This window comes from Bufo bufo, chromosome 1 (genome assembly GCF_905171765.1).
Source record: "Bufo bufo chromosome 1, aBufBuf1.1, whole genome shotgun sequence".
Lineage (NCBI taxonomy): Eukaryota > Metazoa > Chordata > Amphibia > Anura > Bufonidae > Bufo > Bufo bufo.
In genome coordinates, this window is record NC_053389.1 from 188267447 (window position 1) to 188292967 (window position 25521).

The 25521-nt window shown below is 44.5% G+C and overlaps 1 protein-coding gene across 1 annotated transcript in view; it reads left to right on the forward strand.

The window, feature by feature from the left end:
- Positions 1-25521, forward strand: part of LOC121002204 (kinesin-like protein KIF18B) — a 92548-nt gene that overhangs the window by 12162 nt on the left and 54865 nt on the right. Inside the window, exons 2-4 of the mRNA XM_040433561.1 lie at positions 587-942; positions 21549-21706; positions 22859-22963. Coding sequence (XP_040289495.1) covers positions 621-942; positions 21549-21706; positions 22859-22963 — 585 coding nt within the window. The 5' untranslated portion in view covers positions 587-620. The remainder of the gene's footprint in view (positions 1-586; positions 943-21548; positions 21707-22858; positions 22964-25521) is intronic.

The following is a 25521-nucleotide window of genomic DNA, read 5'->3' on the forward strand; positions in this document are numbered from 1 at the left end:
AACACCCATAGGCGGGGTCAACAATAGCATGGTGCAAAATACCATCCCAGCAGTACCAAATAACAAAGTGTAGCATTATATACTGAACCAAAAACTGTCCCTCTGTGGTGGCCATCACTAGCTGCCATCTTCTGTCCTCCTCCTCCAGTTGTCTATGGAGCAGGGGGCTTAGGAGGTGGGGCTTAGGAGGTGATGTGCAGACTACAGCAGTTGACTTTGGGAGGGCATGTGTGGTCCCTGGCTGATGTACCTGATTCTCACAGAGTTAATTACTGTTGAGAGGTTATTATGTATCTGGTCAGCGGCAGAGAGAAGGGCTTGTGTGGCCCCCTGGGGCATCGGCCCACCGGGAAATTTCCCTGTAGGGTCTATGGCTAATCCGCCCCTGGCTCTAGAATTTTTATTACATGGGGAATGAGTTGTTACTAATGCAGTCGTCAGGAGATAACAGGTCCTCTATAATGGGATATCATCAGTGTGTGAATGAGGCCTTGGTCCAAGGAAAAGAACGTTTATAGATGTCAGTAGTGGGCAGTGTAATGACATGGCTGATAATAACCAGTGCCACTTTCTTGTGTCCCCACAGGCCTATCTGACACCAGTTGTCATATCATTTTAATATGGCTGCTCCTGTGGCCGCTGAAGAAGGGAACGTCTCTGTGGTGGTCCGTGTCCGCCCACCAAACTCAAGGGAGCAGGAAGGAAACCAGTACTCTGTGGTGCAAGTAGTTGATCACAACATTTTGATATTTGACCCTGATGAGCCCGAAACATCAGGTGTCTTCTCCAACCTCAGAGGCCACGAAGGAACGAGGCGCAAAGGGAAAGATCTGAAATTCATATTTGACCGTGTATTTGGTGAACAGAACTGCCAACAAGATGTGTTTGAGCATACTACGAAGCAGATCCTCGACGGGGTCTTAAATGGTTACAACTGTTCAGGTAAGAAATATTAAATATTAATATTTGTGTGGCTTCTCTGACATTTTCTTTGTTTGAAGTGGTCAGCCACCTTTTCGGGTAGGTTTGATAAATCCATTGCTGCAAAATGGAGACATAGTTACCTGCTCCCCACCATTTGGTTCAAGCTGCTTCACTTTCTGTCTTTGGCTACCTTGCTTGGGTCCCCCGCTATCAACATCTACTTTGACACCACTGCAGCCAATCGCTGGCTGGTGATCTGCTCCCCTTGTGTCAGGTCAGTTGGTCACGTGAGACAAGGAAGCAGGTCACTGCTGAGATCAGTGATTGGCTGCAGCAGTGTCAAAGCAGATGTTGACGGTGGGGGACCTGAGCAAGGCTTTAAGGTTGGGGATAGGAAAGTATGGTTCCGTTTTGCTGGACTGGCCAGGTGGGGGGTTGCTCAAAACCCCCTTAAATGGTTCCATCCTCTTTTTAAAGGTGTTGAGTTTTTTTCTATTTTATACTCTTATACTTACCATGTGAACTGCCTCCTTTCCAATGCCGCCACTCCCTCCTACCAGCCAGGTTTTGTTCTCCTGGCTGCAGCAGTGATATACCTGTATACTGCATGTGACTACTGTAGCCAATCACTCCGTTACTGCTCTAGTGCCGTGTACCGCTAAGAGGAGTGATTGGCTGCGGCAGTAATATGCGATATATGGGCACGTTATCACTGCAGCCGAAACATGACATGGCTGCACTGGTGGGGAACATCAGACTGATAGAGCTGGAATAGAGGGAGTTTGGGATTTTTTTTTAATTTGAGATAAAAAAAAATCTCTTGTGAATATTGGATAACTTCAAACAACCGGAATACCCCTTTAAGTACACCTAATAGGGTGAAAGCTAGAGTAAACCACAAATGTATGAATTCTAAAAGGGTAGAGCTTGTCTATACAGAATAATAAAGGCTCATAATTGATTTGTTTTAACCCCTCCTCTGCTGCACTATAGTAGTGTGACATGGAAAGCAGAGTTCATGCCCTGCACTATACCAATACAGGGGATGGCGTGGGTGAAGACTTGTGCCCGTGCCATTCACAGTTGGTATAAGTTGTAATGACTGGTTGGTTAACCCCACTGATGCGGACTACAGCTCTTATGTGCTTTAATATGAAAGGGTGCTCTGTCTGTAAGCCCATCAGCACCCCTGCTACATAATCCTGGGTTGCTATGGCAGCCAGTGTTAGAGCCCTCCCCAGGGCTGCGATGTACAAGAGCATATTAGGCTGCCTGTCAGTGTAACACGGCCTGGCATAATGCACTTCAATACAGACACATTGCAGAAGTGATCAAATGATAGTAGGGTCAAATTCTCAAGTTTTCTAGAAGAAAAGAAAATGTATACGACGGAATATAAAATCCCCCTTTTTCCCTTAAACAATGGTTTTACCATTGTAGATGAATAGGCTACTGACAGGCTGACATAATACACTGCACTACAGAAGTAGTGCATTGTAAGCGACCATTTTGGTGGAAATTATAGATAAACACTAAAATTGCATTTTAACAGTAAGAGTCTTTATTATGTTTTATAAAAAATACAAAAAACACCTATTCAAAATTAGTATTGTCGTGTCCATAACCGCTATCCTGTAGAGGTACAAGCACTCGCACATCTTTATTGCTAAAAAAGTGAAAAAGTTACGGTATATTAGGATTTGGCACCACAAAAACAAACTATTTATACAAAAAAGTGTATTGTACAAAAGTAGTAAATCCTTAAAAGAACTACCGCTATATAATGCTTCACAGAATAAAGGGAACAGATTACTTGTGCCTCTAAATTTATAATGCAAAAACAGTGGCAGAATTACAAACGACTCTTCCCCAGAAGAGTTGTATGTACCCCAAAATAGTATCCATGAAAAATACAACTCCTGCAAAATACGAGGCCTTATACAGCGACATTGACAGAAAAATGGAAACATTATAGCTCTTGGAATGTGACGCTAAATGCCTAAAATGTCCTAAAGAACAGCCCTGAAGGGGTTAAGAAGGTTGTTCCGAGACTTGTAATGAATCATCCCTTTTTGTAACGCTGATAAATTGTCCCTTTATATACTCACCAAGCCAGCTCACCACACGGGACTTCCTTCATGAGCTACACACTGCCGACGTCAGTAAAAGGAAGAATAATGTGTATATTTTTACATTTAGTCAAAGTCTACTAAACGCCTTATTTTTGCATGTGACAGTTAAGATATTAAAACTTCACTTTTATTTTATTCATTAAAAGCATGTGCTGAGAGGTGAAGGTTAAAGGGGTTGTCGGGACACAACCGGATCTGCACTTATTCACCGGAGCTTTTTACATGCCGATGCTCCCGCTTGCCCTGGCTGTTTGTGTACATTTGGACTCTGCTAGGCGGAGGCATCCACCTGGCAGTGATCCTGGTGACGTCACCGCCTCTGATGGGTGGTCTTTAGCTCTGCCCTAGCCTGTGAAAGCAGCGCTAAAGCCCGCCCATTAGTGCCGGTGATGTCACCGGCTCACTGCTAGGTGGAAGCCTCCGCCCAGCTTACCCATGTCGCCAGATCTGAAGAAAATTCCCTTTCCCTGTGCGATTCAGCGTGAAAAGCTCTGATGCTCCGCTCATTCATGGTGAATGAGTGCAGATCGGGTTGTGTCCGGGTTCAGGTCTGAACCTGGACAACCCTTTTATATCAGTGGTTATAGTGTGATCGTGATGGGGACACTGCCGCTCCTCTATCTGCAGCAGTGTAACAGTATGCTGCCATTCAGAGCCAGCGGCTGCGCGCTGCCACCGCTGCTACTCCTACTGCGGTCTCATAATAATGTGACTGGATCGTGTATTTGTAGTCTTAAAGTGGTTGTCACATGGTTAAAGGGGTTTTCAGAGATTTTGATACTGATGACCTATCCTCTGGATAGGTGGGTAAATAAGGGGTGATTTATCCCCTGGATAGGTCATTACTATCTGATCGGTGGGGGTCTAACACCTGGGACCCCCACAGATCAGATTTTTGAGAAGGCACCGGCACTCCTGTGAGCACTGTGGCCTTCTCCCTGCTCACCAAGCACAGCGCCGTACATTGTATAGCGGTGGTGCTTGGTATTACAGCCCAGCCCCATTCACTTCAATTGGGGCTGAGTTGCATCATGTGACTGATGAACGTGATGTCACATGGCCTAGGAAAAGCTGAGAGAATGCCACTGCACTACTGTGAGCACTGCTGCCTTCTCAAACAGCTGAACGGTGGCGGTCCTGGGTGTTGGACCCTCACCAATCAAATACTGATGACCTATGCGGAGGATAAATCACCCCTTATATACCCACCTATCCAGAAGATAGGTCATCAGTAAAAAAAAATAATAATCTTGAAAAACCTCTTCAATCATATATAATCTAGTATATGACAACCTCTTTCTAACAAACCTAGAACCATTCCTGTAGTTCACATAGATCCAGAGATTTCCCCATTCATTGCTCCAATTGCAGCTGGGGGGCATGTCCTGTCTGCTGCACCTATTGGCAGTGGAAGGATGAAATCTGCTTCCACCCTTTAGGAGGCGTGTCCTGCTGCAGCTTGTGGAACTGAAGGATGGGACTGAGCATGTGCTTCCATCTCAGTGAGCAGGACAGAAAAAGTAGAAAAAGGGCGAACAGCAGATGGCGCTGTACAGATAGTTCGTTGAATAACTCAGTGGCTATAATACATTTTTATTTACATGCAATTACAAAAGTATTCAGATCCAGGTCCTAGAATATTATTTGTGGGACAACCCCTTTTAACTAGACTTTCCTTAACCCAGGGAAAACATTAAAGGGTTTCTGTCATCAGAAAAATCGTTATGTAGCTGGCGGACATTATCCATGTGCTAAGGTCAGCAGAACATAACTGTGTGACTTATATCTCCCTGCCGCCGTTTGTGCTAAATAATGACTTTTATAATATGCAAATGAGCCTCTAAGTGCTAGTGGGGCGTTGCTGCAGCACCTAGAGGATCTGTCCTCTCACCGTTTGGCACGCCCTTGTAAAGGTGATTGACCTCCTCAGACTCCTCCGTGCCCCACAAATCCCGCGCCTGCGCCCTCTATTTTAGTATTAGGCGCAGTGAGTGAAGGACAGCAGCAGGCGATTGTCCTTCACTCACTGTGCCTAATACAAAAATGGACGGCGCAGGATTAGCGGGGCACGGAGGAGACCGAGGATATCGCTCACCTTTACAAGGGTGTGCCAAACGGTGAGAGAACGGCGCCTCTAATGCCCCCCAGCCAGCTACATAACGTTATTTCTCATGACAGAAACCCTTTAAGTTTACTACCCAATCCCTGTAGCTAAATATTGTGTGTGCCGTGCTAGCCCTTAGGCCACGTGTCCATTCCTCATTGTCACTGTGACGTCTTATTTCCATATAACTCTTTGTGTTGTGGGTCTTGGTGAAGCTCAGCCGTGCACAATGCCGGTGTGATTGGCGGCAGCAGATCAGCGTGCGGTTCATGTGAGCAATAATCCACAACAAAGAATATGACTGCTTGTTCTCGGCTACGCTTCATTAGCACTTCAGAGAAAGAATCCCTGCCACGTGGCATCTGTTGGTACACGGAGGCATCTGCAGCACACAAGAGGCTTTGTGATCCCATGTAGACAGCCATAGGAGTCTGCAAACGGAGCCCAATTGTTTGTAGCTTGTCAAACACGGAAACGCATCCTCTAATTTGTTTAAAGGGACGCTGTCGTGAATGGGATGTCGGGTTATCGGATGCAAATATTATCTCACCTGCTTGAACTGTTCCCAATGTATCATGGCTATATAATGATTACTGGGGAGGGCAAATGGGACGGCTCTGTAATTACACCGGCTCACCGCTGCGATGTCGACGGCGAGCAGGAAAACAATAAAGGAAAGGCTGCAGTCGCACTGAGGGCAGCCTTCTCTTCAACCAGCTGATCGGCGGGGGTCTGGGTGTCAGACCCTCGCCGATGTGATATTGATGACCTATCCTGAGGATCAATCATCAATATTAAAATCCCAGAAAACCACCTTTACTGAAAACTTTGCAGCTTGCATATACAAGTACTTCTAGGCACAGTTCTTATTATACACACACTTGCTGAAGTAGGCACAAATCTTAAATGTTACTTGTAAAAGGAGAATTTAATTATTAATATTTTGCCTTAATATCAATAATTCATAAATAGGCGTGAGTCGTCTACTGATGACTCCGCCTATTTATGCTATAAATACTATCTAACTTCCTTGTTGCACTTTGAACTGAACTACGTGTGAATTGCTACTACTACTGCGGCGACTAGGGCTGAAGTAAACGATTATTTTAGTAATTGAGCATTCTACCGATTTGTTTTACGATTAATTGAGTACCCTAATAAGAAAAAAGTTATTCGTAGACTGTTTTCCTTTATAAAAACTCATCAGGCCCCCTGCCATCAGTCCCCAACACCCTTCGTTCCCCCCTGTGCGATCAGCCCAAGTGCATCAGTTCCCCCCCAGTGCCTTCAGCTCCTCCCCCAATGCCACCAGCTCCCCCCCCCCCCCCCCCCCACTCCCCCTCCTAGCCATCGGGGCCCAGCCGCAGCGCCAGTGAACTAAAATGTCCTGACGATGTATGTACGTCAGGATCTAAAGCAGCGTTTTGCGAGCTCTTCACTCACTCTGTGGTCACATAGCACAAACGAATCATCGATTCGAGTTTTTTTTTTTTATGTCGAGTTAATTGATTAATTCAAGTAATCGTTTCAGCCCTAGCGACGACTACTACAATAAATGACTATACGCTGTACTATGAATAACGTATTTATTACACAATAACAAGTCTACAGTCTAATTATTACTATAACCATATATATTTATATCAATGGACATGTATGTGTGTGTATATATGTGTATATATATATATATATATATATATATATATATATATTAGTCACACACAGCAGTATATTAACAACACTACAATACACCTAACTACACTAAACACAATACAATATCTTACACAATTACACTTACACCCCACAAACTAAATTTCACAGTTAAACACACCCTATTAGCAGCTTCCTCCCTCCTGACGCTAGACTGACCCTACGGGGTGTCAAGGGGTTAATTACAATACAGGGTGATGATGGCACTGCAAGGGTTAATGCACGTCAGGGTTCAAGGAATGTGCAGGGATAGCAGGGGGTAAATATAGTAGGGTCCCCAGGGATTGCAGGGGTTAATGGTTGGTGACAGTGGGAATCTATTCAGGGTACTGCAGGGGTTAATGTATATTGGTGGTAGTGGGAATGATAGGGTTCACAATGCAGGGGTTAATGCATGGCAAAGCAAGGATTGGTGGTTCAGGGGTTAGGATTGATGTAGGGCACGGTGAAAGGGGTTAATAAACAAAGGATTCATTGGTGGTATAGGGTTATAGTAAAGCAGGGCTTAATGCATTAGTGGTATAGGGGTTGATTCTAGCTGATGCTCGTCTTGCAGGGGATGATTCTCTCTTGGGGGCTGCTGGACTATTTAAATACGGCGCTCGTTTCCAAGCGGCCCCGCACAGCAGGCGCGCCTGCAGGCAAGACCACGTGGGCTGGCTCGGTGATATGACGTCACCGTCCTGGCGCACGCTTTTAGGCAGCGGGATGCGTTGATCCTCTCGCCTGTGAAGTGACCACGTATCTCCGGCGTGGTAATTACTGTGATGGAGATACGCATCAGGGGAGAATGCAAAGCATCTCCGGCACTGCCGGTGGTGCTATCAAAAGGCAGAGGATCTATTAATTCTTTGTCCTTTGAAGTGGCCGAAACTGGATATGATTGTCCAGTCACCTAGGCGTCATTTACCTCCTGCAGGCGCTGGCATGTGTTTGCAGGGGGGGAAATCAGCTGGAGGGGTCACCTGCGATTGGGGGAAATAATAAAGTGTGTGTGTGTGTGTATGTGTATATACACTGCTCAAAAAAATAAAGGGAACACTTAAACAACACAATGTAACTTCAAGTCAATCACACTTTTGTGAAATCAAACTGTCCACTTAGGAAGCAACACTGAGTGACAATCAATTTCACATGCTGTTGTGCAAATGGGATAGACAACAGGTGGAAATTATAGGCAATTAGCAAGACACCCCCAATAAAGGAGTGGTTCTGCAGGTGGTCACCACAGACCACTTCTCAGTTCCTATGCTTCCTGGCTGATGTTTTGGTCACTTTTTAATGCTGGCGGTGCTTTCACTCTAGTGGTAGCATGAGACGGAGTCTACAACCCACACAAGTGGCTCAGGTAGTGCAGCTTATCCAGGATGGCACATCAATGCAAGCTGTGGCAAGAAGGTTTGCTGTGTCTGTCAGCGTAGTGTCCAGAGCATGGAGGCGCTACCAGGAGACAGGCCAGTACATCAGGAGACGTGGAGGAGGCCGTAGGAGGGCAACAACCCAGCAGCAGGACTGCTACCTCCACCTTTGTGCAAGGAGGAACAGGAGGAGCACTGCCAGAGCCATGCAAAATGACCTCCAGCAGGCCACAAATGTGCATGTGTCTGCTCAAACGGTCAGAAACAGACTCAATGAGGGTGATATGAGGGCCCGACGTCCACAGGTGGCGGTTGTGCTTACAGCCCAACACCGTCCAGGATGTTTGGCATTTGCCAGAGAACACCAAGATTGGCAAATTCGCCACTGGCACCCTATGCTCTTCACAGATGAAAGCAGGTTCACACTGAGCACATGTGACAGACGTGACAGTCTGGAGACGCCGTGGAGAACGTTCTGCTGCCTGCAACATCCTCCAGCATGACTGGTTTGGCATTGGGTCAGTAATGGTGTGGGGTGGCATTTCTTTGGAGGGCCGCACAGCCCTCCATGTGCTCGCCAGAGGTAGCCTGACTGCCATTAGGTACCGAGATGAGATCCTCAGACCCCTTGTGAGACCATATGCTGGTGCTGTTGGCCCTGGGTTCCTCCTAATGCAAGACAATGCTAGACCTCATGTGGCTGGAGTGTGTCAGCAGTTCCTGCAAGACGAAGGCATTGATGCTATGGACTGGCCCGCCCGTTCTTCAGACCTGAATCCAATTGAGCACATCTGGGACATCATGTCTCGCTCTATCCACCAACGTCACGTTGCACCACAGACTGTCCAGGAGTTGGCAGATGCTTTAGTCCAGGTCTGGGAGGAGATCCCTCAGGAGACCGTCCGCCACCTCATCAGGAGCATTCCCAGGCGTTGTAGGGAGGCCACACACACTACTGAGCCTCATTTTGACTTGTTTTAAGGACATTACATCAAAGTTGGATCAGCCTGTAGTGTGTTTTTCCACTTTGATTTTGAGTGTGACTCCAAATCCAGACCTCCATGGGTTGAAAAATTTGATTTCCATTTTATTATTTTTGTGTGATTTTGTTGTCAGCACATTCAACTATATAAAGAACAAAGTATTTCAGAAGAATATTTAATTAACTCAGATCTAGGATGTGTTATTTTTGTGTTCCCTTTATTTTTTATACGGGGCAATTGCCAAGCTGGTGAAAATAGATCAACTGTTGGAGCAATTGTTAGAAAATGGAAGAGGCTAAAGACGACTGTCAGTCTCCCTTGAACTGGGGCTTAAACTGGGGCTCCATACAAGATCTCACCTCATGGGGTATCACTGATGATAAGAAAGGTGAGGAATCGGCCCAGAACTACAAGGGAGGAGCTGGTCAATGACATGAAGAGAGCTGGGGCCACAGTTTCAAAAGTCACTGTCGGTAGAACACTACGCCGTCATGGTTTCAAATCGTGCATTGCATGGAAGATTCCCCAGCTCAAGTCATCGCATGTCCAGGCCTGTCTGAAGTTTGCCAATGACCATCTGGATGATCCAGAGGAGGCATGGGAGAAAGTCATGTGGTCAGATGAGACCAAAGTAGAACTTTTTGGTCTAAACTTCTCTCGTCGTGTTTGGAGGAAAAAGGATGAGTTGCATCCCAAGAACACCATCCCTAATGTGAAGCATGGGGGTGGTAACATCATACTTTGGGGGTGCTTTTCTGCGAAGGGGACAGGACAACTGCACTGTATTAAGGAGAGGATGAATGGTAAGATTTTGAGCAACAACCTCCTTCCCTCAGTCAGAGCATTGAAGATGGGTCGTGGCTGGGTCTTCCAACATGACAATGACCCGAAGCACACAGCCAGGATAACCAAGGAGTGGCTCCGTAAGAAGCATATCAAGGTTCTGGAGTGGCCTAGCAAGTCTCCAGACCTAAATACTATAGAACATCTTTGGAGGGAGCTGAAACTCAGAGTTGCTCAGCGACAGCCCCAAAACCTGACAGATGTGGAGGAGTGGGCCAAAATCCCTGTTGCAGTGTGTGCAAACCTGGTCAAGAACTACAGGAAATGTTTGATCTCTGTAATTGCAAGCAAAGGCTTCTGTACCAAATATTAACACTGATTTTCTCAGGTGTTCAAATACTTATGTTCAGCAGTGCAAGACAAATAAATAAATTCTTTAAAAATCATACAATGTGATTTCCGGAATTTAAATATTTTTTTTTTTTAATTCTGTCTCTGAGTGGGAATGCACCTACAATGTGACTTTCAGACCCCTCCATGATTTCTAAGTGGGAGAACTTGCAAAATCGCAGGGTGTTCAAATATTTCTGTTCCTCACTGTGTGTGTGTGTGTGTGTGTGTGTGTGTATGTGTGTGTGTGTGTGTGTATATATATATATATATATATATATATATATATACACTGCTCAAAAAAATAAAGGGAACACTTAAACAACACAATGTAACTCCAAGTCAATCACACTTCTGTAAAATCAAACTGTCCACTTAGGAAGCAACACTGAGTGACAATCAATTTCACATGCTGTTGTGCAAATGGGATAGACAACAGGTGGAAATTATAGGCAATTAGCAAGACACCCCCAATAAAGGAGTGGTTCTGCAGGTGGTAACCACAGACCACTTCTCAGTTCCTATGCTTCCTGGCTGATGTTTTGGTCACTTTTTAATGCTGGCGGTGCTTTCACTCTAGTGGTAGCATGAGACGGAGTCTACAACCCACACAAGTGGCTCAGGTAGTGCAGTTTATCCAGGATGGCACATCAATGCGAGCTGTGGCAAGAAGGTTTGCTGTGTCTGTCACCGTAGTGTCCAGAGCATGGAGGCGCTACCAGGAGACAGGCCAGTACATCAGGAGTTGTGGAGGAGGCCGTAGGAGGGCAACAACCCAGCAGCAGGACCGCTACCTCCGCCTTTGTGCAAGGAGGAACAGGAGGAGCACTGCCAGAGCCCTGCAAAATGACCTCCAGCAGGCCACAAATGTGCATGTGTCTGCTCAAACGGTCAGAAACAGACTCCATGAGGGTGATATGAGGGCCCGACGTCCACAGGTGGGGGTTGTGCTCACAGCCCAACACCGTGCAGGACGTTTGGCATTTGCCAGAGATCACCAAGATTGGCAAATTCGCCACTGGCGCCCTGTGCTCTTCACAGATGAAAGCAGATTCACACTGAGCACATGTGACAAATGTGACAGTCTGGAGATGCCGTGGAGAACGTTCTGCTGCCTGCAACATCCTCCAGCATGACCGGTTTGGCATTGGGTCAGTAATGGTGTGGGGTGGCATTTCTTTGGAGGGCCGCACAGCCCTCCATGTGCTCGCCAGAGGTAGCCTGACTGCCATTAGGTACCGAGATGAGATCCTCAGACCCCTTGTGAGACCATATGCTGGTGCGGTTGGCCCTGGGTTCCTCCTAATGCAAGACAATGCTAGACCTCATGTGGCTGGAGTGTGTCAGCAGTTCCTGCAAGACGAAGGCATTGATGCTATGGACTGGCCCGCCCGTTCCCCAGACCTGAATCCAATTGAGCACATCTGGGACATCATGTCTTGCTCTATCCACCAACGTCACGTTGCACCACAGACTGTCCAGGAGTTGGCAGATGCTTTAGTCCAGGTCTGGAAGGAGATCCCTCAGGAGACCGTCCGCCACCTCATCAGGAGCATGCACAGGCGTTGTAGGGAGGTCATACAGGCACGTGGAGGCCACACACACTACTGAGCCTCATTTTGACTTGTTTTAAGGACATTACATCAAACTTGGATCAGCCTGTAGTGTGTTTTTCCACTTTAATTTTGAGTGTGACTCCAAATCCAGACCTCCATGGGTTAAAAAATTTGATTTCCATTTTTTTATTTTTGTGTGATTTTGTTGTCGGCACATTCAACTATGTAAAGAACAAAGTATTTCAGAAAAATATTTAATTAATTCAGATCTAGGATGTGTTATTTTTGTGTTCCCTTTATTTTTTTGAGCAGTGTATATAAAAAATCTCCTATATATCCTATATACACCCCCTGGGGGATATTATTGGGTCACATTAAATATCTAAGTATATATATTGTGAGGTTTTGCTCTGGTATACAGGCTAGCGGATGTAGTATAGAGGCAATCACAAAGTCTTTAACTTAAACAGTTCGGTGTTTATTCACACATGAGGAAAAACAAAAATGACCGTTCAGTCGTCACACCATGCAATGTCCATAGAACTAAATCTTCACCTGGTTAGCAATTTTCCACCCACAGTCCACAGCAGGCTTTAGGGGCCTGTTTCCCGGCATGCGGCTCTCAGCCCTTTAGCACGGCACAACTTCACAGGTCCCAAAACACAGATTCCCCAGCTTCTCTGTCAGATGGGGATAAACCACACCCAGCTGAGAATGCTGGCTGGGTTTTTTTTTATATAGGCCAAAAAGACCCGGCCTGGAGCGTGGGGAAAAGCCACCCACTCAGCACTTTGGCTACTCCCAGTAAGAGTCTGCTTTACAGCCATACTAACAAATAACAGTGTCGGTCAGCACTAGCTTCCGCTGACACTTAAAACTACCGGCTCTTACCTCACCGAGGGCAGGAATCTCGGTGACACATACCTTCCATCAATGACTGCCCCTTGCGCCTTCCTACTATATATATATATATATATATATATATATATATATATATATATATATACGCACACACGTTCCGGACATAGGGCGTACCAGTACGCCCTGATTTCCCGATCTTTAAGGACACATCGCGTACCGGTACATCCTATGTATTTCCGATCACAGCTGCTCGGTGGGCGGTGATCGGAACCCAGTGCCTGCTCAAATCATTGAGCAGGCACATTGGCTAAATGCAAGGGGAAGGGGGGGTCCTGTGACCGCGGGGATCAGAAACTTCAAATAACCTTTATTTTAATTTTAAAGAGGACCTTTCATTACAATAAAAAATCTAAACTAAGTATGCTGACATGGAGAGCGGCGCCCAGGGATCTCCGAGCCGTTACTATTATCCCTGGGCGCCGCTCCGTTCTCCCGCCATAGGCTCCGGTATCTTCAGATTTTCGGCTCAACTCGGAGGAGCCTGCTCTTGTTCTCTTGGGCGTCTCCTTCTCCCAGGCTGTAGCGCTGGGCAATCGCAGCGCTCAGCTCATAGCCTGGGAGAAAAATAAAACTCAGGCTATGAGCTGAGCGCTGCGATTGTCATGCGGACAGACGGATCCGTCTTGTATCTTTTTACACATTTTTACCGGTCTGCACATGCGCAGACTGGAAGGACGGATCCGGTATTTTGAATGCCGGATCTGGCACTGATACATTCCTATGGGGAAAAATGCCGGATCCGGCATTCAGGCAAGTCTTCAGTTTTTTTCGCCGGAGATAAAACCGTAGCATGCTACGGTTTTCTCTCTTGCCTGATCAGTCAAAATGACTGAACTGAACACATCCTGATGAATCCTGAACGGATTACTCTCCATTCAGAATGCATGGGAATATGCCTAATCAGTTCTTTTCCGGTATAGAGCCCCTGTGACGGAACTCTATGCCGGAAATGAAAAACGCTAGTGTGAAAGTAAAATATTACGTTTAAATCCCCCCTTTCCCAATTTTACATATAGTCACAGTGATGCCATGATTCTAAAATATAACTTTTAATATATATAAATAAAATAGTCAATGAATCCCTCTAAGTAATAGTTAATCAATCAATATAGAAAGAAAAAAGGAAAAATAAATTTGAAAACTAGGGTCAGGATGATATAAGTTGTTTGTTAATGGTTAGTAGATGTTAATGAAACCTATATTAGGGAGGTAATAGCCCTATTAAGGACCCTAACGTAGTAGCCCTACCTATTACGGAATAGCCGCCCCGATAGGGGCGATCCCGTTTCTCGTGCCTCCTAGAGTCCCTAGTTGACCCTGCAGGGACGGATGCCTATATAAGGGGGACCCTATAGAGATGCCTGGGCTATTCTACACAAGAAAAATAATAAATGTACACAGATAATAAAACCCGGTGACAAACTAGACCCAAATATGAAAATATGATATATAGAAAATACAGAAGTGAGATGTCCCTACGCGTTTCGCCTGGTTGGTGTCAGGCTCATCAGGGGACATATTTAGCAAAGAATACCTATCACCATAGAATAATACAAATATTATTACATATATATGTATAGAGATTTTTATTTCCTTTTTATATTTTTCTCCTCCGTTTGAGGGTACGTAAAAAGATTTTAGGAATTAGGATAGAATAGGCCAGTACTTTAGATTAATACTGATCAATAAAGTCAATAGGATGATTAGATCAATTGCCAACAGCTGGAGAGAAATCGTGAAAAGATGAACAAGATGAACAAGAGGCGGTAACGATATTGATGAAAAGCCCCTGCTTATTCATCCAACTCGTGCTGAGGGCTGTGGCCAGACTGAGATACACCGAACCGTATATTTAGATATATACTAGTCTGTCTGTTACATTGAGACTCTGCCTCTAAACTGTTAGCGTCACCACAAATAATGCCCATAACGGACATTAAATATCAATCAAAAATTAGAGATGGTCCTCCTGATATTAGTTAGCTATAGACAATGGCTAACATTTCAAACGGTATATATAGATAGATACCAACACCATTCAATATAGAAACTGTGGACTAGTAGCAGCTGATTTGTATCAATAATACTTGCGTGCCCAGTCGGGGCAGGATGAGTCAATGATAATGTCCACAGCTCCGGGTGTATATGGCAGTAATAGCTTCAGAGAAGACCCTGTGGTGATGGCGTCCGGTGGATAAGCGGCGAGATATTGCCGGCGTTCCTACCTTTTAAACCCTAACTTCCGGGTATCGGGTCACATAAGTGACCACGTGATTATGATGACAGAGAGCGTCCGACGTAAGACGTCGGGCGCCTGAAACCAAGCCTCGTTTGGGAATGAAAGGGATAGCGTCTGACGTGAGACGCACCCAGGGAAGCACTGTATGTCTAGTATTAGAACGTGACTTCCGGATCACAGGGGAGAGTCACGTGATCGCAAGGCTGGGCAGCGTCCGGCGCCATGCTACGATGCGTAGATTGCAGTAAGAGGTAGATCTAATGTGTCAAACGCCATATTTTCCTCAGTGACCGCAGTATCGGTCACATGACTAGCAAAAGTGGGGCCAGACAATTTCTTATTGGGTCAGGCCATATTCAATACGTGGTATAAATAGATCAGTCCCATTGAAAATTAATAATACCCACATTGCCTATAACGTTAAACAGTGGTGGCCCATACAAGATTTAATAAATGGATATTAAGATATATCAGGCTTATGACGTCAAAATTAGACTTGCCAAAATTTATTAGATTTTATTTTAATTATTAGAGAGAATAATTGACAAAAAGTAGATAGATGTATATATAAATGAAGGGTCCATTGATGCAGGGGTGGATCCCTCCCCCATTATTTAATAATAATTATGTTATAAAGGATATAATAATCCTGTAGGATAGATGAAACGTCTTAAATGAAACACGCAAAGTCTATAGATTCGTTTAAACCGGATGGAATAACAGTATAATAAGAAATTGTCTGGCCCCACTTTTGCTAGTCATGTGACCGATACTGCGGTCACTGAGGAAAATATGGCGTTTGACACATTAGATCTACCTCTTACTGCAATCTACGCATCGTAGCATGGCGCCGGACGCTGCCCAGCCTTGCGATCACGTGACTCTCCCCTGTGATCCGGAAGTCACGTTCTAATACTAGACATACAGTGCTTCCCTGGGTGCGTCTCACGTCAGACGCTATCCCTTTCATTCCCAAACGAGGCTTGGTTTCAGGCGCCCGACGTCTTACGTCGGACGCTCTCTGTCATCATAATCACGTGGTCACTTATGTGACCCGATACCCGGAAGTTAGGGTTTAAAAGGTAGGAACGCCGGCAATATCTCGCCGCTTATCCACCGGACGCCATCACCACAGGGTCTTCTCTGAAGCTATTACTGCCATATACACCCGGAGCTGTGGACATTATCATTGACTCATCCTGCCCCGACTGGGCACGCAAGTATTATTGATACAAATCAGCTGCTACTAGTCCACAGTTTCTATATTGAATGGTGTTGGTATCTATCTATATATACCGTTTGAAATGTTAGCCATTGTCTATAGCTAACTAATATCAGGAGGACCATCTCTAATTTTTGATTGATATTTAATGTCCGTTATGGGCATTATTTGTGGTGACGCTAACAGTTTAGAGGCAGAGTCTCAATGTAACAGACAGACTAGTATATATCTAAATATACGGTTCGGTGTATCTCAGTCTGGCCACAGCCCTCAGCACGAGTTGGATGAATAAGCAGGGGCTTTTCATCAATATCGTTACCGCCTCTTGTTCATCTTGTTCATCTTTTCACGATTTCTCTCCAGCTGTTGGCAATTGATCTAATCATCCTATTGACTTTATTGATCAGTATTAATCTAAAGTACTGGCCTATTCTATCCTAATTCCTAAAATCTTTTTACGTACCCTCAAACGGAGGAGAAAAATATAAAAAGGAAATAAAAATCTCTATACATATATATGTAATAATATTTGTATTATTCTATGGTGATAGGTATTCTTTGCTAAATATGTCCCCTGATGAGCCTGACACCAACCAGGCGAAACGCGTAGGGACATCTCACTTCTGTATTTTCTATATATCATATTTTCATATTTGGGTCTAGTTTGTCACCGGGTTTTATTATCTGTGTACATTTATTATTTTTCTTGTGTAGAATAGCCCAGGCATCTCTATAGGGTCCCCCTTATATAGGCATCCGTCCCTGCAGGGTCAACTAGGGACTCTAGGAGGCACGAGAAACGGGATCGCCCCTATCGGGGCGGCTATTCCGTAATAGGTAGGGCTACTACGTTAGGGTCCTTAATAGGGCTATTACCTCCCTAATATAGGTTTCATTAACATCTACTAACCATTAACAAACAACTTATATCATCCTGACCCTAGTTTTCAAATTTATTTTTCCTTTTTTCTTTCTATATTGATTGATTAACTATTACTTAGAGGGATTCATTGACTATTTTATTTATATATATTAAAAGTTATATTTTAGAATCATGGCATCACTGTGACTATGTAATTTGTTGACCATATTCTACTATAGAATTCCCTGAACAGGAATTTGTTCAACCTGTGAATACCAATTTTACATATGAAATATATAAACAGTAAATAAATAAACATATTACATAATGCTGCGTCCGAAAAGTCCAAACTATTAAATTATAAAAAAATATCTCATATGCGGTGAGCGCCGTAACAGAAATAAATAAATCAAAACCATGCGATTCGCCTTTTTTTTTGTCACCTTGTCACCCAAAAAAATAGGATAGGACTGTTCTATTATGGGCCGAACATTTCGTAAAATGCGAAATGCACGCAGGTTTTTTTTTTTTTTGTGTGGTATTGAGTATCGCAATACTTTTTTTTTTTATGGTGACTAAAGCGAATCAAAATTTTGGTATCGAAACAACCCTACGCCGATCTGATCGGCGTAGCGTTGTCACGATAACAAAATTTTGATTCGATTTGGTGACTAAAAATTTAATTTGGCTCCTAAATTTTTCAGTTCAGGAGCCAATGGCTACTAGGTATTTTTATTTTTTTGTCTGGAGCACTGATCAGGGGGGCTTCAAATGGGACATGGTGTAAATAAACCAGTCCAGCAAAATCTGCCTTCCAAAAACCATACGGCGCACCTTTTCCCTCTACGCTTTACTGTGTGCCCGTACAGTAGTTTACGGCCACATATGGGGTGTTTCTGCAAACTACAGAATCGGGGCAATAAATATAGCATTTTGTTTGGCTGTTAACCCTTGCTTTGTTACTGGAAAAAATGGATTAAAATGGAAAATTTGCCAAAAATTGGGGTCATTTTTGGGTGGTTTCTATTATGTAAGCCTCACAAAGTGACTTCAGACTTTTTTTTACAAATTTTTGGTAAATTTGGTATTTTTTTTTTATAAATAAAAATGATATTTTTTTTTTTACTTCCTTTTACCAGTGTCATGAAGTACAATATGTGACGAAAAAACCTATCTCAGAATGGCCTGGATAAGTCAAAGCGTTTTAAAGTTATCACCACTTAAAGTGACACTGGTCAGATTTGCAAAAAATGGCCGAGTCCTTAAAGTGAAATAAGGCTGTGTCCTTAAGGAGTGAACTGGGACATTATATATATCAGTGAAAAAATGGCGGCACAGGCAATGAACAAGTCTGGGTGCACGTCCTTAAGGGAATAAGCTTTTTACCCCAACAATAGTCCAGAAAATGAACGGCACTACAATTGATTATAGACAAATAACTCCTTTAGGGTACTTTCACACTTGCGTTGTTTGATTCCAGCAGGCAGTTCCGTTGCCTGAACTGCCTGCCTGATCAGGCAAACTGTATGCAAACGTATGGGCTCTTTCACACCTGCGTTATTGTCTTCCGGCATAGAGTTCCGTCGTCGGGACTCTATGCCGGAAGAATACTGATCAGGATTATCCTAATGCATTCTGAATGGAGTGAAATCCGTTCAGGATGCATCAGGATGTCTTCAGTTCCGGTACGGAACGTTTTTTGGCCAGAGAAAATACCGCAGCATGCTGCGCTTTTTGCTCCGGCCAAAAATCCTGAAGACTTGCCGCAAGGCCGGATCCGGGATCAATGCCCATTGAAAGGCATTGATCCGGATCCGGCTTTAAGCTAAACGTCGTTTCGGCGCATTGCCGGAGCCGACATTTAGCTTTTTCAGAGTGGTTACCATGGCTGCCGGGACGCTAAAGTCCCGACAGCCATGGTAAATGTAGCGGGGAGCGGGGGAGCAGCATACTTACCGTCCGTGCGGCTCCCCGGGCGCTCCAGAGTGACGTCAGGGCGCCCCAAGCGCATGGATCACGTGATCACATGGATCACGTCATCCATGCGCATGGGGCGCTCTGACGTCACTCTGGAGCGCCCCGGGAGCCGCACGGACGGTAAGTATACCGCTCCCCCGCTCCCCACTACTACTACGGCAACCAGGACTTTAATAGCGTCCTGGGTGCCATAGTAACACTGAACGCATTTGGAAGACGGTTCCGTCTTCAAATGCTTTCAGTACACTTGCGTTGTTACGGATCCGGCAGGCACCTCCGGCAACGGAAGTGCATGCCGGATCCCAACAACGCAAGTGTGAAAGAGGCCTATGTCATTTTTTCTGACTGATCAGGCATTTTTCAGACTGATCAGGATCCTGATCAGGCAGAAAAATGCATTGCAATACCGGATCCGTTTTTCTGGTGTCTTCAGGCAAAACGGATAAGGTATTTTTTTTCTCATTTTTAGAGGTCTGCGCATGCGCAGACCGGAAGGACGGGCCGGCATTCAGGCAAGTCTTCAGTTTTTTTTTGCCGGAGATAAAACCGTAGCATGCTACGGTTTTCTCTTTTGCCTGATCAGTCAAAATGACTGAACTGAAGACATCCTGATGTATCCTGAACGGATTACTCTCCATTCAGAATGCGTGGGAATATGCCTGATCAGTTCTTTTCCGGTATAGAGCCCCTGTGACTGAACTCTATGCCGGAAAAGAAAAACGCTAATGTGAAAGTAGCCTCATTCACCCGTGCGGTGCAACGTTTTGGCTCAGTACTAGTTCCTTTTTCAAGGCTTGAAAAAGGCTCTAGTACTGAGCCGAAACGTTGCACCGCACGGGTGAATAAAGGAGTTAATGGTCTATAATCCTTCGGAGTGCCGTTCATTTTCTGGACTATATATTATATAATATATGCATATAATACTGGTGCATATATGCATATCTATATATGCACATATATAACCATATACTGGGCCCACATACACCTACAAGGGACATATGGGCAAATACTGGGCCCATACAAACATATACACAGGGGATATATGTATATATTATGTAACCCACTGGCCATTCATGGCTAATATATGTATATCTGCAGGCAGCCTGTTATAGAGCAGGAGGAGCTGAGCAGATTGATATATATCATAAATCAGTGGTCCCCAACCTTTTTTGCACCAAGGACCAGTTTCATGCAAGACCATTTTCCCAGGGACCGTGGGGGGGTTCTGGGGCAGGGCTTAGGGGGTGGGCGGGTCTTAGGGGGTGCTAGTCGGCGCTGACTGACTCGCGCGCATAACAAAACACAAAGTGCATATTAAAATATATAACACTATTTAAACTGACTAGGGTCTCTGCTGCACTGGTCTCTGCTGCACTGTACCGTATTTTTCGCCCTATAAGATGCACCTAGGTTTTAGAGGAGAACAATAAGAAAAAAAAATTTTTCATTACACCTCAGGTCAGACCAGCAATCAGACCCCCAATGTTAATCAGACCTCAGATCAGACCCACAATGCCTCAGATCAGCCCCTTATGTCGGCCATCAGCCATGTTGGCGCAAAAAAAAAAACAAAAAAAACACTTACCTCTCCTGGTCCTGGTCACCATGACGATCCTCTTCTTCCTGCTGTCTGCTGTGTATCGCGTTGTGTGACCTCACGCTGTGAGCAGCCCTGCACAGCCGATAGCCGAGCCGAGGACCAGGAAGCGGTGAGTACAGATCCGTCACCGCTTCCTGGTCCTCCTGTACTAATGAAGCGCTTCCATAATGGAAGCGCTTCATTGGTACCACGATAAAGACGGCCCTGATCGCCGAGGCCCGGCTAACAATCTTCCACGGCCCGGTCCTGGGCCATGGCCCGGCGGTTGGGGACCGCTGGCATAAATGGCCAACCTGTGGCTCTCCAGCTGTTGTAAAACTACAACTCCCACCATGCCCTGCTGTAGGCAGTCTGGGCCTGCTGGGAGTTATAGTTTTGCAACAACTGGAGAGCCACAGGTTGGCCATCTCTGATATATAGTTTTGTGGGAAAAGATTCAGTATAAATAATACCGTATTTTATTTTACCGTTAAGACCACCCACTGGACTCCCAAGGATAGATAGAACAGGGGTATAAATGAATAAAATACAAGCTATACATATTCTTTTGCCAGGAAACTACAGCTTATAGAAATCTGCTCCGCTCTTTCTGCTCCATGACACACTGCCTGCAGATGCAGATTGGACTGTATTTTCATGGTGACAAGTTTGCTTTAAGAGCCAACTGATATTCCTAGCCTGGAGTCCAAAGTGCAAAAGTGATCCATTTATTTCACTGGAAAGTAAATTTACGTTCTGTTAAATTATAAAAAATTGTTTTCTTTTTGTTTTTTTTCTAATCCTTTAGTTTTTGCTTATGGAGCTACTGGAGCAGGGAAGACGCATACAATGTTGGGAAGTGAAGCTGACCCTGGAGTCATGTATCTCACTATGGTCGAACTATATCAGCGAATAGAAGCAATCAAGGAGGAGAAGTCCTGCGAGGTGCTCATCTCCTACCTGGAGGTATGGACCAGGAGATCATTGTCAAAGGAAATTATCAGAAAAAAATTACTTACAAGGGAATATGTCATCAGAAGAAAACGGCTATTGTCTAAAGGGGTTATCCAACTTCACCGACCCATGGTGGTGATAGTACTGGTCCCTGCCACTGGGTTCTGGCTCTATCCTTCAATCTCTGGCTGTACATGCAGCACCTGTCTTTCTCGGCATTAACATCCTGTTGCCGGGCAGGGGTCAGGTGACTGCTAAATCCAATCACTGTCCCCAGTGCCCACCCCGTTTACCGGATATTGATGTTGAGAGATATGATGAGATAAAGCCGTAACCCAACAGCGGGGAACAGGTAAGTGTGATCACTACCATGGGTCCATCCACACTCTATGGTCTGAAAAAAGTTGGATAAGCCCTTTTAAGTATGTTTTTAGAAGTTTGTGGTGTTTTTCAAAATTTACATGCTATTATCTGTAATTGGGAAAAAAAAATCCTGAAATCCAACAGTTTTCACTCTTGCCCACTGAGCTTCATGATAGACTGTTCAGTAGTGGTTGCTTTTCTTCAGTCATTTCATTATCACCACAAGCAGGATTACAATGACAGATCACATCAGTAGCACAGGATCCACCATTGACAGTGGGTCATGAAGACATCTCGCCTCCTCCCCCTCCCTGCACAATGACCTCTGCACAGGTCAAAGTATACCCACATCACACTCTCTCAGATGTGCATGAACAACTCCAGATTGCAAGTTCCTTTGGTCCATTTGCTGCTATAAAGGAAGTCTCTGGATGTTGGTAACAGCAGCTCGTGTGAGATGGCTGCCCACATAATTATGTTCAAAGAATAGAGAAAAAAAAATCTACGATCAGGAAATAAAAATACTTACCTGTTGCCGAACCAGAGCAGAAGCTCTGATGATCCCCCCCCAATCTTTTGCAAGTGGCCAGTTCGTCACATGCTATTCTGCTGGCTGATGTTTCCCATCACTAAACGATGATTTTTCTTCTGGCACATGACCCATTAGGTGAATCTACAGAAAGAGAATCTCTAACGTTGGACCCATGCCATTGTCAGAGTTGTCATGTTACTGTCTGTATACTGTAGCAGGATTTTACTCGCTTAAAAACCAACCTTTCTCAGTTTTTTTTTTTTTTTTAGGTTTATAATGAACAGATCCAGGACCTTCTAGAACCCAAAGGCTTTTTAGCAATTAGAGAAGACCCCCAGAAAGGGGTTGTAGTACAGGGCCTCTCCTTTCATCAGGTAAGTGTGTGTAGTTCTGTTTCTCATTTGAAATCCTGAGGTGTTCATTAGGCTCCATTCACACGTCTGCAAGTGTGGTCCGCATCCGTTCCACAATTGTGCGGAATGGGTACGGACCCGTTTATTCTCTATGGGGAATGGATGCGGAGAGCACCCTATATGCTCTCCGCATCTGCATTTCCGCAGCTCGGCCCCGATCTTCCGGTCCGCAGCTCCGCAAGAAAATAGAGCATGTCTTATTCTTGTACGAAATTACGGACAAGAATAGGCGTTTCTCTGGGGGTGCCGGCCGGGTGTATTGCGGATCCGCAATGCACTACGGACGTCTGAATGGAGTCTAAGTTGTTAGAAGCACTACTGGAACTGAGGTGGTTGACTGGGTTGAATAGCTAGTACTTTCGTAGGGGCATGGACTAAACGGCCAGAATAACATTAAAAAATACTCTCCTCACCAATTCCTGGTCACTCTTATGCTGATGCTTCCTGGTTCCCTGCTGGTCTCTACTTCCTGGTTCCTCTCGACACAGGAAATTTGACAACTAGAATTCTACAAATAAATTGTCAACTGATTACCATCCCAATTGTCAAACAGATGTGATTGGACAATGTAAGAGTATGTAGGACACATCCCCAGCTTGTCAATTTATTAATACATATCTAGTAGGAGTAACAGAGGAACAGCACAATGCAGAGTTGTAAGAAAAAATGCTCAAGAATTTTTATATTATGAGTAAGTAATACGGGTAGTAACTAAAATGAAATCTGCACCACTACCGTGACACTTTTGATGTAACTTTTTTGTAAAGAGGAGTTCTTGCCGCTCGCAACAGGTTCTATAGGATTATTATACAGCATATAAAAACTGCAGTTGCAGTTCCCTCTCAGTGAAGTAACGAGGGGGGAGCATACAAAGTGCAGGGTGGTTTGAAAGTATCAATGCATGTTGAGAAGAACCTCCATCTCTGTGCCATACAGCGAGAGGGGTTTTTAAACATAGCTTTCAACTGTAAAACCTAAGGAGTCATTTCTATAGGCACTGTCATTTCAACAAAGCAGAACGTAAGAAATTTTGTAATGTATTTTATTAGGGGAAATGCATCTTTCTCCACCTATGAGCCATGTCTTCTCCCCTGCCTGCTGAACTCCTCATTCACCCTCGGGTCAAATCTAAAATCCAACTCGGGAGATGAGGCTGACTCGGCTCACTGAGGGATCAGGTTGCATACAGCCCATAGAAGTCTATGGAGATGTGAGGGTGGGAGGAGTAGTCAACTTCTTTAGAGAGGCAAAGTCAGATACGCTGCTACTAGTTCTAGTAAGTTTTCTTTCCTGTTTCAGTGCTGGATTCACAGCCACACTGCTCAGTACTGCTGTATATTGTCCTACTGCTGCTATTGTGTGTGTGAGATAGGGGAGCTGGTTCTCCTCTTGTCTACCATACATTGCATGCATAGAGATTATAGCAGTTAGTCTCCATCCAATAGGTTAGGGAAAACTGGCAAAGATGGAGCCTGCAGAGGAGAAATTGGTTAAAAATGAAGGATACACATCATATAATGGCCAGATGTACACACGAAGGATGAGCGAACTGCTTCTACCAGTTTGTGGTTCAGTCCAAATGTTTCTAAAAGTTCAGATTCACACAAAGCCAAAAATGTTGTGGTAAAATTCAGGCAAACGAGAGACCTCAGTACGCATCAACTGTTATATATATATATATATATATATATATATATATATATATATATATATATACAGTTGCAAGAAAAAGTATGTGAACCCTTTGGAATGATAAACATGTAAACATTCACAGTGCAGGTGGAAAAAGTATGTAAACCCTTAGACTAATGACATCTCCAAGAGCTAATTGGAGTGAGGTGTCAGCCAACTGGAGTCCAATCAATGAGATGAGATTGGAGGTGTTGGTTACAGCTGCCCTGCCCTATTAAAAAACACACCAGTTCTGGGTTTGCTTTTCACAAGAAGCATTGCCGGATGTGAATGATGCCTCGCACAAAAGAGCTCTCAGAAGACCTACGATTAAGAACTGCTGACTTGCATAAAACTGGAAAGGGTTATAAAAGTATCTCCAAAAGCCTTGCTGTTCATCAGTCCACGGTAAGACAAATTGTCTATAAATGGAAAAAGTTCAGCACTGCTGCTACTCTCCCTAGGAGTGGCCGTCCTGTAAAGATGACTGCAAGAGCACAGTGCAGACTGCTCAATGAGGTGAAGAAAAATCCTAGAGTGTCAGCTAAAGACTTACAAAAGTCTCTGGCATATGCTAACATCCCTGTTAGTAAATCTACGATACGTAAAACACTAAACAAGAATGGATTTCATGGGAGGACACCACAGAGGAAGCGACTGCTGTCCAAAAAAAACATTGCTGCACGTTTGCAGTTTGCACAAGAGGACCTGGATGTTCCACAGCAGTACTGGCAAAATATTCTGTGGACAGATGAAACCAAAGTTGAGTTGTTTGGAGGAAACACACAACACTGTGTGGAGAAAAAAAGGCACAGCACACCAACATCAAAACCTCATCCCAACTGTGA